The sequence below is a fragment of the Lingula anatina genome, chromosome 5 (genome assembly GCF_051362555.1).
Source record: "Lingula anatina isolate TDL-2025a chromosome 5, LinAna3.0, whole genome shotgun sequence".
In the NCBI taxonomy this organism is placed as follows: Eukaryota; Metazoa; Brachiopoda; class Lingulata; order Lingulida; family Lingulidae; genus Lingula; species Lingula anatina.
In genome coordinates this window covers 7,504,030-7,521,542 of record NC_141771.1, presented here as the reverse complement: position 1 = coordinate 7,521,542, position 17,513 = coordinate 7,504,030, and the positions used below count along the sequence as shown (strand labels likewise).

The 17,513-nt window shown below is 37.8% G+C and overlaps 1 protein-coding gene across 1 annotated transcript; it reads right to left on the bottom strand.

The window, feature by feature from the left end:
• Positions 1-9,790: 9,790 nt before the first annotated feature.
• LOC147761571 (putative N-acetylgalactosaminyltransferase 9) lies at positions 9,791-14,035 on the bottom strand. The gene has a single exon (XM_087014327.1). The coding sequence runs from the start codon at positions 13,250-13,252 to the stop codon at positions 10,874-10,876; it is 2,379 nt and encodes a 792-aa protein (XP_086870453.1). The 5' UTR covers positions 13,253-14,035; the 3' UTR covers positions 9,791-10,873.
• Between the last annotated feature and the right edge of the window lie 3,478 nt (positions 14,036-17,513).

Here is a 17,513-nt window from a genome sequence, read left to right as displayed (position 1 = left end):
CATTACGGAGTTTTACATGCTCGTTGTCAGGTGTTACTCCATGTTATCGTAGGGGTGTCTTCACCTCTCACCTCTTACCTGCCTCGGGGACGGGTTGTCCTTTCAATTCTATCGTCGAAACTAAAATCTGGAATTCTGTTTCTTTGGCGCCTGGTGATATCATAAACAGGGGAAATGGGGTGTTCATGTTTATTTCTAACTTCTATTTTCTAATCAACATAATAGGTAATTCAATTTTGTTCTTTACACGCCGTGCTTAATGGCCTTAATCGTTGATATAAAATTAGAAATGAAATATAGATGAAAACATTCAGCAATGAAATCATCAACATCGGATTACAGACGCAAATGCAATATTTGTGGTTTAACCCATTTTTCTATTTAAATTTTTACGTCTTTTGGTGGGTTGTGCATTCTTTCCTCGCTGAAGGCTCACAACAGGTGTTGAATCATGCAGAACTAGTTCAACAGCTGTGGACGCCGTGAGAATTTGGAGGATTTGTTGACAAGCGACTCACACTGTCTTCTCCTCCAATCAGGGACCTCGGTTTCGATTTAAAAAGTTTTTTTCGTGCCTCTTCCTTCCTCGTGGAATATTTGTATTGGTAAATTTCCAAGTATCATTGCGTGATATTAAAGTGTATCCAAGTTTATTTTAAGTTTAGTTTATAATGGCATATAGCAGCGGCAGATATTGACAAACAAGAAGAAGGAACATGATTAGAGCTGACCCCGGGGTGCGCGGGGGTGGGCTGCAATCTCGTAAAGAGCAGGCATGCGCCTTGGAAAATGAACAAAATGTTAACCTCGCATTGGGTTTTTTCGTGTCTTCATTTAAACTCCTTTTGGTGCAGGTGCTGCCCAACGTGTTACTTACGAGGCTAGAACCCCACAGCAACAGACCGGAGGTTGTTCGCGGGTATTTGCATCATGAAACGAAACCGTCGTCGGATAACAACCAAAAAAGGACAAAAATCAAACCAATCGTGTTCTTTTACATGTATACTTTGTCTTTTTTCTTTTTTTTTTTTGAAAACGACCCATTCAAATAACGGCTTTCTACGAGTATTTCCTTTATTCGATGTGTACCCGACCTTTTTAACCCTGGTCCTTCGAAGACTACCCTTCGGAAACTGACTACTATTACATGTACTAGTTTTTACCTCGTAAACTAAGCCTTCTCTTGCGGACCCTCATTCTGCCGTGTTCATTACTGCATTGCCGTTTAATTTAAAAATTCTAACGATGCATAAAGTCATAACAATCTAAATATAAACAAAAAGCTCAGGTTTCATCTTGAAGATGTCTTGAGCACTTTTGACCTATTCTCCGGTTCGGGGTTACTGGGTTCAAATACATTTTTGTTTTCAGTTTCGACTTTTTTTACTGAAGTGAAGTAAGGAAGTAACAGTCCTGATCCTTTGATGTTTAATAACTTTCAGTTTATCTTGCAATGCTAGATGTAAACAATGTCTTTAGCAAACGCAAGTCACGTTATTGCTGCAAGTGATGATTATGTTAAAGAGCACGCAACCCGAAACAAAACGCATATAACAGATTTAAAGAAGAATAATTCGAATAAATCAAAAACACTATAAACATTCTAAAAAAGACACGCTGATGTACCTTTTACGCTGTGTCTCAGGGTAAATAAAACATCTGAATTTTCCACAACCGTCTTTCGTTTAAAAAAAAAAATAAGGACAAATCTTGGACAAAAGCAATATCTGTAATATGGGGCCTTGATATGGCCCATACGCAATGCAGTGCTTGAAGTTTGAATCAGTTGGAGTGGCGAATCCACAGGTGCCCGGAGCACGTACAGAGCAATGTTGCCCGGCAAAGAAGATATGCCGGATACCACGCTGAGTTAGGAACTATAACATTGTCGTATTAAGGAGCAAGTTATTTTGAAACATATGAAAGTTTACAAGCGAAAAGTTGCTTATGACATTGGAGAGTTATTGACTTGGCCGCCGTCTGTCTGGTGCAATATAAAACATAACATTGTCCTGATTATTATGTGATAATGTATGTGTAAAAATGGGACCTAATGTTTAAAAAATGAGAAAAAATCACCCCACAAGCAGAAGTTGACTTGACATTTGTGAATCGTAAGTTCGCATCGCAAGTCACGCTGTGATAGCATTGTACTGCTTATGTCGTAATGCAATTTTTAATATCTGAAATAAGTATCGAGCAAGTTTTTTCATGGCGAGATGCTTTGGGTCGTCCATTGCTAGGTTGCAGTTACTGTGATAAAAATCGGAAATGCGGGAGACCACAGTGATTTTCAGCGAAATTGACATTATTAATAACGACTCGTCCTATTAGTAATACAGCAATAAATCGTCTCGGCAAAATACGAAAACTCTGGTGAAATCTAGTGCAACGAACGGAAGACATGCTTTACCCGTTGTTAGCTCTTGAAATGACAGTAATTGGGTGTGGCATTTAAGTTGGGAAGATACGAAGAAGTATGTCGTAAATTTCCCATAAAGTGGCTACACTTCACGGTAACCCCAATACGACACCGCGCCCCCTCTAAATATCAGGGTCCTCTAAAATAGTATACAAAATTTATTCACTGATACAGGTACCGATACAATAATTTTGTGCAACAGACTACTAGCGCATCCTGTAGTCAGAATGTAGTCAGACACTGGGCACATATGTTGTCTCTACACAAGTCACGCATTAAAGGCAAAACTGTCGAATTTTTAAGGCTAAAACACTACCAGTTTTGAAAAGTATTTTTATAAGCAGGGCAATCAAAGATATCATTTTACAGACGAAAAAAACGCTGCAGCTGTTTGCAAGGATTGAAATTATGAACATTTAAAACGTTGTAAGCGCAGTGAATTTGTTTTAAGAAGCAATGTTTTCCGACATCAGATCTTATCTCCAAAGTGTTTCTTTAACAAAGCTGACCGGCACCCAAAATTAAAAAGAATATATTTCTGAAAGCATTTGAAAAAATATATATTGTGTAACTTGAAACCTTAAAGCATATTTTGCTTAAACCGGCTCTTATGGGAAGTTTGTGATAAAGCTACGATCTGTAATTACCAAAAATATTGGACACCGTTATACTGATTAACAGAAGTGAACTATTTTTCAGTTTTTAATTTGATGTTATTCCTTTTGATTTAATACCCAATGGTTTTGGTTACAAGAGTACGCCGATTTCCGTTACCTGGCATTTAAAATAAAGTCATAGAAATATAGAAATTATCAAAATACCTAGCTTAAATCATTTTTGTACGGATTCATCTTGAGTACTGTTGACTCTCTTTAACACGGGCAATATATAACAATATATGTTATAGGTAATTACAGAGAAATAGACAGGAGTCACGCCACTAGACAGACTCCAGTGGCCTTTTTCTTCAACCAAACCACTAAAAAGTTGACCTCTTTAGTAGTGTTGTGATCCTGCACAAGAAATAACGATGACATTGTCGGAAGAACTTCCGGCGATGCAGGATATTCATCCGCTGTTATTGCCTTCCAGTTTCCAAGGGAAAGAGAGTGAACAATTGTGTTTTATGACTCCTGCTGGAGGTAACCTTTACGTGAGTGCAATCGGTGTATTTCACTCGAAAAAGAACATATACTGGGGAATTGTTGGAGAGCATCAAGTTTTTATTTCTTATTTATTTCTTTATTTTCCTTTCTTTTCTTGGTGTAATGTCGGGGAAGAGAGAAAGAGAGAGATAGAAAAAAAAGCTTGATCGCGGCGCAGTTGGAAGCAAATAAAAGGCCTTATTTTATCCAGTGTCATCTAACTCAAACTAAATGTACATTGTACTGTCTAGATATATGGAAATGCACCCAACTTGAGTCATTGTCATGCGGGGCAGAACGTGTCATAACGTTCAAGTATGACGCCTGCTTTATGATGGAAGAAATCTCCGCCCAAAATGTTCCTCCATCAACTCTAATCAGGAAGAACTGCTCGAGAAAAATGATGAATGAGTTGGTGGCTTTTTGCTTTTATCCGCTTCGTTAATTCCAACCTGCTTTGATCATTAAAAAAGCGCAACCTGAATTTTTTGTTGCTTCAGTACTAAGAGTACTTGGCACGCCTGGTATTAACAGCATAGAACATGTAGCAATTTTTTTATAGTACTAGGTCTGACAACATTAAAGATGTTATATCAAAAGTCTCAGATATTATTATAATGGTTATATGACATTGCATATTGAGAATGACGAATTATCAAAAGATAAATAAATAAAAAGAAGAGATGATAAATAAATAAACCGGATAAACAGAATGGTCATAGTGAATTATTTGAATCATTAAAAAAAATTTGGGGGGCAAATTGGTGTTCATTCCTTAAAAAAAAATAATAATAATATAATGCTGCACCCTATAGTTGGAGAAATAATCGGATAAAAGCAAAGACCGATTATAAGATCCCTACAGCATAAAATGACCTGGCTTTAACTTCTACTTAAGTTTTATTCACGATGTTTTATTTGTTTATTGTGAATAGGTCTACGTGACTAGACTACTGATCAATTAAAAAAAAATACAGAAAAAAATAAATAGTATAATCATATAATATTAATGGCTCTGCTATTACAAAAGCAAAAGGAAAAATCAAATAAGACCAACGCTTACCCATTGTTCCTCGTCAAAGTAAGGTGATATGAACAATATCTATACACTAACTTTCTTATTCCACCCACATTGTTTAAGAATATGAAATGTAACGGGAATTTCACATTTGGTAATTTATAGCGATATTTGTCCCTCAGTACAAAGACCCCGTGCACTTCAGGTGTCGCGTTCCATTTTAAAAACAATGGGATAAAAAACACAAATAATAACAATCAAGTGAACTTTACCCGTCACTGCTATGTCAGGAATTCATCGGGAATCTAAACTAAAGAACCCCTTAATTTTCAATTCCTATCTCTACTTTTTCCCTTACCGCAGAGCACATCGAAATCAAGTTTATTAAGCATGAAAGAATCAGAAAATCTATTTTATATAAATAATCGGTTTCGATTATTTCGTACCAGAAACAGCTGTTTTACTGTGTTTAACTTCTCTTATCATAGACTATCAAGGGCAACTTTCTTAACACCAAGACTGTCAATAATATAGTTTTCCGAATTCACAAGATGTTGTGTGTAATGATTTTATCAATATTAATAGAAAATCACCTGAGGAAAAAAAAGCCGAAATCAATCATATGAAATTATTATCTTTTCGTTAATATGAGAAAGATGACTTGATACCTTTTGGTGAAAAAAAAAAAAAAAAAAAAAAAAAAAAAAAAAAAAAAAAAAAAAAAAAACGACCTAACTTGGTCGGTGTATAGTCTAGTTCCATCATGCAACATGATTTTACATTGCCATTGGTGTCGCTCACTGGTGAAATAAAAACTTACCCCCCCCCCCCCATTTCGGCCTCCATAAACATTTTGAGTTGACAGTCCTGTAAATCGTTTAGCTGTCAAGAAATACTTCAGTAATAGCTGATGACAAGTAGAAAACTATTGTATTCTGCTTCATGTTAATTACGTCGATCTCGGAGGTAGTATGACTCATTTATTTCATAACCGTCATTTCCATTTTTGTAACACAATAGAACTCTCAAAAGGAGAAATAAATAGTTGGTGATAACAATAAGATCAGAATTTTAGTCCCATTTAAATAAGGAATTATCGGTCGTAGACCGCATAAAAGAGGCAAATTTTAATTTACTCTTTTTACTATTTTCTGCTTTTTAGTGTGTGTGTGTGTGTGTGTGTGTGTGTGTAACTGTCAGTGTGTGTGTATGACTGTGTGTGTGAAACGGGAATTTCAGTTTCAGCCCTTTGATTTTTACATTTAAAAAATGTAATTTGTCCTGTCGCAAAGGAGACTAAACATTTTCGGTCTTAACGTCAAGACCACCTTTGTAAAGTGCGAGGATTTTGAAACGAAAGTTGCGTAAGCCACACGTCAAAACTCACTGCATTTCGGAACCCTGCCATCAACTCTAAACAAGAGTATGTTTTCCCCATTAAAACAGAAAAACTGTGAAATTTGAATCTCAAGGTTTTTTCCCCTGACGAGAATGTCAAACGAACTCTCTTATATTTTTGCCACCGGTAATAGTAATTACTTTATAGTCCCAAAAATACCAGCTGGGTGTGATGGTTTGGGGGTTTAAAATGGTGAATGTTTCTGTTGAAAGTGCACCGTATGTAGAAACATCTACGAGGTCGTTACGCTTTGCTGTCAAGGAGTTCCTATATCAGAAATACAAATTACTAAACCATATTCTAGAGAAGTACGTATGTGGTACACGTAGTCCGATACATTTCTTGCCGTAATTCCACTCTGTTCTGGAGAACAGCTGAGTATTGACATTAATTCTAAACAAAAATTCTCGGCGGACAGTAGAAAAAATTGTCATGAATAGCCAGAGACATATTTGTGAACATATACATCGAGTGATAATAAATCTGTGGCCCTGGTAGAGGGTACTGTAATATATGGTTAAAAAAATATGTATATATAATGTCCTATACATAAAAATTTTTAAAGATTTTTTTCTTGGTGTCAAATCAAACTCCGGCCAGTTTCTTGTTTTACATGTTTTGAGAATATTTATGAATAAGTGTAATGCTGCAATATAATTTGTACTCTTCGTCTAAACTAGGTGTCAACAGGGACACTCATGGTCATGTAACTTTTGTTTGAATCAGACAAACTGCTTACAATATCACCACTGAATTAATCTGAAAAATTATATAACTTATAATATCCGTACCGAACATTTCGGTCAACAAGAACGCGTGGCGTACTGGTCGTTTTGATTCTACAGATATTTTTATATCTATGTTTTTATTCCCCCGTATCAAGAATTTTGATCTTGGGATGTTGCGGTCACAAAGGGCACATGACGATCATTATTTGCTAATTCCATAAATTAAACAAATGATTTATGCTTTAAAACAACAAAAAGGAGTTTCTGTTTTCATTAAAAATTATTTGCTTGTCCTGCAAATATGTATTTTTTCACTTATGATCTCAATGTAGTTCAAGTTATTCGGCATCCCTTCATAGCGTACGTTAAAATTTTTGCACTAAATCTCTGTGTCATCAAGAGTCAGCGAGGGCAGATAGCACACGTTACGTCATTGTCTACCAACACGGTAGTGTTAATCACGTTAAGTTATTAGCGACGTAAACAGCGTCCCGCGGCTTGGAGCGGCGGTGTGTCAAACAACGACGCTGCGTGGGTTGAGTTTGGGTTGCGACATTGTTGTTGTTGCAAACTACGTTGATCACTGGTCCATTATGTTGTGAAGATAACCGATTATTTTGTTCAATTTCCGAATAACCGCAAGCTAGATTACCGAATAGGAAGATTACGTCATTCGATTATGTTAGCGATGGGTGGAAAGATTGGGAAGTGTCTATGTAAGTGACTGGTTAAATGAAGATATTGAATGGTCTGTGTCAAACATTTTTATGATAAAATATTAACACGGCTGTTTTTGGGATTTGGTCATACAGGGCATCTCTCTCTCTCTCTCTCTTTCTCTCTTCCTCTTCTTCTTCTGTCCAACATCTTAAGGACATTTCAGCTTTTGTAAATTGCGAATAAAATTAATTTAGCAATACAACACACACACACAGGTACCTTCATTTATCCACTATATTAACAACTGGATAAACAAGTTCAATCAAATAAAAAAATAGGAAATATATAAGACATAAGACAAAGGACACGGATTCATCGGTGTGAAAAGGGGGTCAAATCAGTGCGTGTTTAATTAATGATTCACGGTGCATTGAGTTGTTTGGGCTTGCTGAGATTTGGGGGAATTTGAGAAGAAATTTGACCTGGTCTCCGAACACCTGCACGATCCCGGAATCGCAGATATTGCTAGTGTGTGTGTGTATTCCGGCAATTAGTCCGCTATCTTTACTTCTGTTTACCCCAGGTGTTGCTGAGCTATTCCCAGCGACTGAACTGCACCGACGAAGAAAAAATACCATAAATCTTGGTTTTTCTTATTTCTTTCTCTCCTTTTTCCTCTTTCCGAAAGAATCTCGCTTAATATTTTCGTATTTTTATATTCTACGCATTTCTAAATAGAACATTATATATAATTAAGTTTTTCAATTACTATTGAAAAAATCATTGTTGTTAATTGTATAGCTATGCTTTAGAATTCCAAATCTTGACAAATTTGCTAAAACAGGTTACACCACTAGTGAAATGTGTTATTGAATAGGGATTTACAGCTTTCTCTTTTTTCTGACGAGATACCCACTCTTGTTATTTATAAGTTCATCTCTCACTCTCTCTCTCTCTCTCTGGAACACTAAATACACAGAACAGACGAGGGAATCTTGTGCAAAGTTAATGAACGCTAACAACTTAGCGATAATAGCCGTGCATTTCTATTTCTCTCCCCACCTCTCTGGTTCCACGCAGGTGCGCGGGCCGAGAATTCCACCGCCGTGTTGTTTGTACAACGCTCAATTTGTACAACGTGCTCCAAGGTGTGACGAACGTAAACGATAGAAATGAGTCGCAGCTTTGATGTCATTTTAACAGCGAGAAAACAGCCTTATCGCCCTTTTTAAAATGTCGTCTCTTTTGATACTTTTGACTTGGTGCGAAAAGTATCGAATTGAGTCTTCCTTCGTCACTTAACAGTAACTACGCCGTGATTTTCAGCCTTATAAGTATCTTCATTTTTATCAATATTTATACATTTCTTCGACTTGTAGCCGTTATCGGTGTAATTGTGCAGCTTTGATAATGACATACTGCTGTGCTTTATACATATACGTGTATATACATGTAAAAGCTCTCCGTTGCTTTCTTTTCCATACTTAGTACTGGAGGTAAAAACTCAATATTAACTGTTGACTGAAGAAAAAATCACATCATTATCTCCGTTGCTTCCTACTTAAGGACCAGTGTTGGAGGACTGATCTGTAGGCCTATAACCCTCTTCTATGGATACAGTGTTCGACAACATGGTTATCACTTAGCACCTACAGTAGTAACTACATGTATTCTCTTCTGTCACCTAAGATTGAATTTCTCCCCATTTAATGAAAATATGAACACAAATAAAAATTCTATTAATCGCCTATTTTTCTTATTCCGATTTGTAGATATTTTACAAATTTTATACAGACACCATTCACAGAGAAGGTCGGTGTCTATAATAAATGTTGTGTTTTATACTTTCGCACTGTATGAAAAAAAATCATTTACTCCTTTTTTTCTTCGATCCGAAAACGGGAAATTTCCTTTTTTTCTTTCATCTAGAAATGAAACATTGAAATATCTCATTATTGTTTGGTGTGAACTACCACTGAGGACAAACCTAATAAACATCTAAATTTAAACGTCTTCATTCGATCCAGATTTCCATTTTTTCTTATACCCTATAAACAACACAAATGAACCCCCCTTTTTCTGACGTCGAATTGCACTAAGAAAACAGTATTGTTTTCCTAAAACATCTTTATTCTATCTAGATTGGTAATTGTTTCAGTTTATGCTAACGCGATTTAGGTCCTAGATTTGACAAAACAGCAAAGAATTTTATTACATCTTATCAGGTAAGTGTATTTGCTAACAGTGATGGAATTTGACAACCTTTCTTCTTTTGAAGAGAAACTATTTGCACATGAGCTACATTTGGCAGTTGTCTTGCTGACATCACATAATGTTTAAATCTTTTATGATCTTATTGTTAATACATGTATATAGGCTACCTGTCAAACGTTTTTTTTTTTTTTTTTTTTTTTTTTTTTTGCCAGTTGCATTAAATATTATGCCTATCACTATTCAAATTCCGTTTTTCATTTGTTATTATCCACTCTTCGTTAATTACGATCCACTATGAAATCTTATATCCTCAACCATCATCTCATTCGTCAGAGTAGAAAAGGAGAACCCAGTGCATGTGATACGGAATGCGCACGTGTCGTAATGTATGTGAGTGCGGTAGATGTGATTTGTTACATCCACCGCATTCATATACGGAATGCGTACGTGTCATCATGTATATGAATGCGGTAGATGTGATTCGTCTCATCCACGGCAATGAGCTAGCCAAGTCAAACCGTGGTGCGACAAATTGCTTTAGTTGTTCCAAATAACAATTGAAGCACCTGCTTACAAAACTTCTCAGTACTGTTACAAATCCGCATCATCACAGCCCTACCAATTTTTCAAAACGTTATACAAAAACCGATGAGGGAGTAATAATGGCGCCGGGGAGAACTGATGCAGGTTATATCATAATTTTGCCAATGGGTGTAACGACGTTGGGGAGTACCGATGCGGGAACGTAAAAATGTGAACCCTTCATCCATCCTATTTTGCCTAATTCACCAAGATTATGGAAGGCGGATGTGCGTGAGACATTATGAAGTATTCATCAAGCGAAATGACAGGTTGGGGAGAAGAAAAAAAAGAATCCATAATTTTGTTATACTACTACAAGAATCAGATATGTAAATATCTTGTAATGTCGACTATACGCTTTCGTTCACAGTTGTTACGTTTATATTTATAATCTTTACGTGTCGGTGAGCGGGGCCAATATAAAAATATTCATCAATAGGGGCCTATTACCATGAAATGCCTGGAGATCAAAGAGTTCAACCGCATTAAAAAGGTCAACCATTAATTACACTTATATTGAGTATCAACACAGTTATCTGGCTGATTTAGGTATTGTACAAAAAAAAAAGGCCTGCTAAATTTTCATGCTGCGATAAATAGTATTATTACAAAATAAAAAAAAGTGCACCATAGGCCTAATCTCAAATGCCCCAGCATATCCGGTTGTTAAAGCTGTCACATTTTTGAAATATTTTTTTTAAAAAACTAGATGCTGTTCAAGTTTCTATTGTCATGTTTGAGTTGATGGCGGAATTCCCACATCTGAAACTTGAACTCTTTTTGGCAAGGAGCCAAAGTGATGTGGTTGACATCCACGCTCTCTTGAAGGCAGAGTCTGGATTCAACATGAACGAGCTGAGTTGTGCATTGTGATATTGCGTTAGTTGCGACACAGTGGGAGTTCTCACTCTTCAGAACAGTGCAGCCAGTATTATTAGTAGCATCCGCCATGATGGCGTGGAAATATCGTTTAGAATCAACTTTAAGAATCATTAAACACACATTTCTAAATCGTAGTGTCCCGTCCTTGTCCAGGTGTATAATATGGTCGTAAAGAGGCTGTCCTTTACAGTGTTTTATTAACGGTCTTTCCCCTTTTGACGACCACAGGCAATTTCCACTGCCAATGTTCTTTAGTTGACCAAAATGAACAGCACTTGAGGGTTTGGTCATAAATGACTTCACCACTTTCTCTATAGACGGCCTTGGGCGCCAGTCAAAATTATACTTAAACGACCATTTCTGGGCTTTGTCAAGGTAGTTACATTGCTCTAAGAATATACCGTGGTGGCTGCGGTGGGTCAGGCAAAGATTTCGTGCAGTGTTCTTGATAAGGTAGTCGTCATACACCCAATCGGAATCTGACTCATTACATGATTGTCCTAAATGAAGCTTTCCGTGTTTATTCACGGAAAAGCACATGCTGTAAAACATGAATTTACCCATTTTGTTGATATGAAAACCTTTTGCACTGGCTGGTTGGTCGGAACAATCGGTCATGGTGAAATCCACCCCTTGACCATTGCATTGGACACACAGATCATCTGACCAGTAGTGCAAGAGATGCCCGAATTGCTGGTCACCTTTGACAGGTACTGGGACATCTGACATGACAGTTTTCAAGTACCAATCAAAGGACTTACACTTTAAAGCCCGTCTGAGGGCTTTTCGTTCATCCAGGGCTCCTAGATCCACTGGCTCAAGATCTCCAGTGAACGTGGCGTAGTAGATGTCTTTGTATTCGTCCATCCAAACCTCGGCGACACGAATCATATTTCGCATGATCACTTTTATTGGGTTATCACCGGCAAAGGAGTACGGGAGTTTGGGTTTGAACACGTGCCCAACACGTGAACACGGGAGCGTCTCGAGGGAACCCCCGCACATCCATATTCGGAGAGAATGCTCCACGTTTTCTCCACCCCATATTTCCATCGCTTCGTCATACGCTCCGAGCTCGAAGAAATATTTCCTGTCGATACCATAGGCACATCCTACCATGGCCGGCGTTGGGATGGGGTCGATTGGGGACTTAGTCGTTTTTAAAACGGACTCCGGGATTCTCTTCCATGCAAATATCAGGTCCCAGTTGAAGTACCCGTGGAATATCCCCCTTGAGGACGTGTACCTGAAAGTTTGCCAATTGATAATGTCTATGGTCGGGATTATCACTGCATCCCTCTTGGCCTGTATTCTGGCCAGAACAGGCTCTATCCAGCCGTGGTTTACTTCAGTATGGGAATCCATGAAGAACAGCACGCTTCCACGAGCCAACTTTGCCCCATGGAGACGGGCGCGGATCAGTCCTACCCTCTCTGGCATCCTCACTAGTTTCACCTTCGGAAACTTGCTGATATAGTCCGTCAGTGGCTGGCGTAAATATGGATACGTGCTCGCATCATCTATTATCAGTATCTCTACCAGGAGTTGTATTGGAGTGCGCTTGAGCACCGAGTGAAATGTCCTGAGTAGCGTCGACCAAGCCTCGTTGTGACTTGGGATGATGACGCTGACGTTCAGCAGACGATCAATGTCGTAATAGACTTTCTTGCACGCGTCTGGTCTTGTGTCCGGCACGGGTCTGTTCAGAGGTTTGAGATCGCTGGATGTTGCGTTGAAAGAATAGAACCCACTACTTTTCAACATTTTTATTCTGTCCCATTGTAGTGGCGACGGTAACTCTTTTGAAAGTATTTGAGTCGACGTCGCTTGGGTAAATTCTGTGAAATCCCCATTGGTGGATTTTTGACTAGCCAATGTCAAAACAGCCGAACCTAAAATGGTGCCAGAAGAAGTCGTGTAACGGGAATCGTTTGACATGTCCAGAAAGGGCTCGTTTGGAGTTTTTATGGCAGCACTTGACAATTGTTTCATGTTTATTACAAGTCTTTGCCCAACATCTCTCTCCATCCTGAACTTCTCGCGGCTTACATTCTCCTGGTTCATCATGCTTTTAAAGAGGTAAAAATGAACGGAGAAGAAGGCTAAAAGAAACAGACAGATTGTTTTGCAATACACGCCTACTCTGTAACGTCTGTTGTAGTGGAAAAAGACCCTGGAACCAGAGGTCATGTAATAACTCATCTTATCCCGCTTTGAGAAGTGTCCCAGCCAGTTCAACTTGACACAATTGCTTATTTTCCCGTCACACCTAACACAATGTCCCAACAGCACTGCTTCAAATGCGCAGCACAAGTTGTGTTATTGTCTGAACTTTCAAACTGTCTCATCTATGCTCCCAGTTCTGGTATTACTGTTATGGTAATGCCACGTCGATGCGGACGTAGTTTTACTACACTTTTGATGCGTCAAAGTTACTCATCCAGTCTGTTGTTCCAATTTATACATTTACCTTTAGGACGGTAGTGCTTTTATCCGGTATCCGTGTTCAGTTCAAAGAAAGTTAGACATTGTTTGTTGGTCAGCAGTTGAATTTATGAATACAACGAACTGTGTATTTCATATCACTTACATGAGAAGTGTCTGAAAGATGGACGGTGATACCAACGTTGACAAACTGAGGTTTTTCCTAAGACTGACACAGAAACAAATAGTCATAAAACAAGTAACACGATTCTAGAGCTTGAATAATGCAGTTAAACACCGTGCACACCCTATGTGCGTCTGCGTTAAGTGAACTCTGTGGACAATTCTGTTCATACATCTCATAAAAACGCATTTTCTGCAGTCTACATCTAGTCCTGGAGCAAGAACGCCTCTAGCTATGTTTATATGCATTCAAGCACTGATGCTTTATTCTAATTTACCTGTACCCTACAAAATTTATGGCATTGTTTCGCACTATTGTTGGTAGGTATGAAAAAAGCCGCCTAGAGATGGAGGCCTTGTTAAAACTTTTAGTAAACAGAATTAAACGGGGCATACCGGGGCCAGTTGAATAAACCACGTGCTGATGTGATATATTAGGTCGACTCTTATACTTGAAATAAAAACGCGGAATTAATTCTCAATAAATTACACAACTCATCTTATGCTTGTTTTCGAGCGTGTGTCATAATTATATAATATTCAAGATAAAGAAATAACAAGTGTAACACGTGTAAATCCGCATGACCACCCTTACGACAACAGGCCAGTGATAAACGTGAGGCATCTTTTATTCATTTTCTGCCTTTCGTGTAGACTATAAACCGAATAACATTAATAATATATACATATGAAAAATGAATATTAACTTACAGGAGATCATTATACCCACTGCTATGCAGGCGGACTCAGTTAGTCTACCAAGTAAAAAGGTTTAGGATAATGAAATGCAGTGTGGGGCATTTTGTATAATTTTTCACTTTTGCCCCCTTTCCCCTTTTTGCAGGTTGACAGGGACTGAAATCCATCCTTGATACTGTCTTAAAAGTTATCAATACTTTTATGAAACAGAAAAGGCTAATAAATGTTCCTCACAGACACTTACTGGTGAATTTCAATTCGGACATATTTCATTAAAGGACAATGTTTATGTAAAAATCCATTTCTCGAATTTTGAAGATACAGCACTCAATCTATACACTAGAGGTATGTTTTAATCGATACCCGCCATTTAAAAATTATAAAAACAATCTATTAGTAGAAAAAAAAGCGTTTTAGTAAACCTCACCTCAATATGCAAAAATGAAGCAACAGATCTGGGTCACGTGGTACTGTGACGACAATCACGATAAAGGTCTATGAGACTCAACTGAGCTGCAGGTGCATACAGAAGGAGAAGTTAAGGAAAGTTGTGTTGAACGGAGTTGAGGAATTTTCGTTATGCCTCGGTGTGTTGCCGTGGGATTCACCAAAATTGCAGCTCTCGTTGACAATCTTTCTTTGTCTGTGACGGTCTTCTGTGACTTACTTACTAACTTCGGTGACAATAGTTGCGATGCTCTAGATCATGGTCACCTCAGGTGGTTTAGATCATATCAAGAGCTGGTAGTCTTTCAGATTAACTGTCATCAGTTGGCAAACCTACTGATTACTGATGCATTTTAAATGCATTGTAGTTGACCAAAAGCTCGTTTACAACAAACCTGTTAATTATTCCCCGCTGCAATTCCCAAGCCAGGTAATAACAGGTATGAAACTCGTCTTGGTGGGCTTTCATATTTTTCAATATATCTCATTTATTTCATGGGGTTATTTCATTGGTATTTGTAAATGACGTTAAATATCAATACTTAAACAATGAAGTTCAAACACGGTCGCGAACATTAATAAAAGAAATTGCTCTCAGGGTATCTTGAAGCTTCCGTGGAAGAAAACGTGTTGAGGAAAAACAGGAAAAAGAGCGTTATATTAAAGAAAAAATGGGAACTGCTATAATAAAATGGTTCGTTATCCTAATTCGTTTATGCTTTGAGGATTTGTTTCTGAAGATTATTTCATCTGAAATATTAAATAATTTAAAAGATTGATTATTTTATAACTTGAAACGCAAATTCTGCGTCAGTACGCAATTTTTTTTTTTTTTTTGCAAATTTGTAAGCTTATAACAACGTGCTATAAAGATCTACTCAAGAAAAAAATTTGCTTGGGTAAAATTGAGTACGGAATGAACTGGAGACACTTGGCTTGTCATTAAGTTTACACGAAAATATGTCAGGTAACTTTATACTGTCTTTGAAAGAGTAAAGATTGAAAGATAATTTTAGACAAACTTTGACGGGGGAAATACCTACAAAGAGTAATGGGCTATTTCGCCAACATCTTGTTGAAAATTTTACACTGCAATTCTATTCAAATAAGCTAAGGAACTAATTGCCAAATTAATACTCTCATCACATAACAGGGGGGTAACCAGACCTGCAAAAATTGTACGCACATATTTAAAAAGATTACAAGCACATACAGCAAAATGTAGACTTACGCAAAACAAGAAGGACAGCGTAATCACAGCAAATGTACCTCATATAGTAGCTTAATTTCCATTAATAATAAAATCATCATTTAAGTCAAAAATATTCTTGCGATTTAATAACTATTTTAATTTACCCAGAACGGTATATTTATTTTAAAGGCGGTTAACTGAAATATAGTTTTATGATTTGTTTGTGAAAATTGCCTATGTCACCCTGTTAGTTTGGAGGTCTAAGCTGGATCAAGTCCGTGTTAAAATTCCTATGATGTTGTGCAGGAAAAATTCTTCCTTTCTTTCTCTAGCTCCTCGATAAACCTGGTGTTCAGATTTTATCTAGTACCCCCAGGTCTACGGGAGCTGCGCTTTGTAACTAACGCACAGGTAGATTTTTACCTGAGATAACTGGAGTAAAGCTTAGATAGAGAGTGCGTTCGATACAAACAAGACAAATTGAATGCCATTTAACCCTCTAATTAAGAGGTAAAGGAAGTTCCAGGTAGATGGATGATTAAGATAGGACTTGTAAAGGTAACGGGCATTGTTTACCTCAGTTTAATAAAAGTATGCAAGACGGAGTGTCAGCGGTTTAATAAAATAAATTGAATTTCACAAATAACATGGACCTCATATGCAATAATCAACATTTCCCTTAACTCATTCAAATGCAGTGTTTTATACAACTTGGGATAACCATAATGAAATGCTTGTTAAAGAAATGACTAGACGGGAAATGGTTTTACACAGCTTCACGAGGATTAAGACCCCTCGGGTAAGAGATTTGAATGAGTATAAACTTTTATAAGAAGCCAGAGAAGTCATCTTACAGGTAGACCATGCAGCTCAGTTTGACAGCTAAGCACGCTCTGTTCTCCAGTGGCTCGATTGTCGTCATTGGACCACGTGACCACGTAGCTCATTAACTCCCAGGCCGAGCAAATAGGACGTTTTTTAAAGCCAAAAATTTACAAAATGAGCTTTTAATTTGTGTATTTGGATAAAGATATCGTTAGTTGGGCATGTTTTCTGAAGAATATGTTCCGTTCAGGCCATTCTGACGGCATGAAGCAAACCCTTTAACTAACTGAATTGTTGTCAACCCGGTATGAAATATTTGTGTTATCTGCTTTCAGAATAAATGAATAAATATCATTACACATATTTGAGATTCAAGTGAGTCGCGGTGTGATACAATGTGACCAATGACATCAGTGTCAATGGCGGATTTGGGGAGGGGGGCGGTGGTCGGAGGGGTCCCGACCCCCCCCCCCCTTTCCATTTCTGAAAAAAATCACACCAATGGTGTCCTCTTGAAATTAGAATTTTGACTAGGTGAATCATAGTTCTAAACCGTATCAAAAGGCACCGTCGCCCCTTTAAATTACTGCAGATCCCGAACCCCACGTGTGTGTGTGTGTGTGTGTGTGTGTGTGTGTGTGTGTGTGGTGGGGAGGGGGGGGGGGGCGGCTTCGCATCCGCGGCCCCCCTTCA

Coding starts and splice junctions, on each gene's coding strand:
- LOC147761571 (XM_087014327.1), bottom strand. CDS start 13,252: ATGAGTTATTACATGACCTCTGGTTCCAGGGTCTTTTTCCACTACAAC.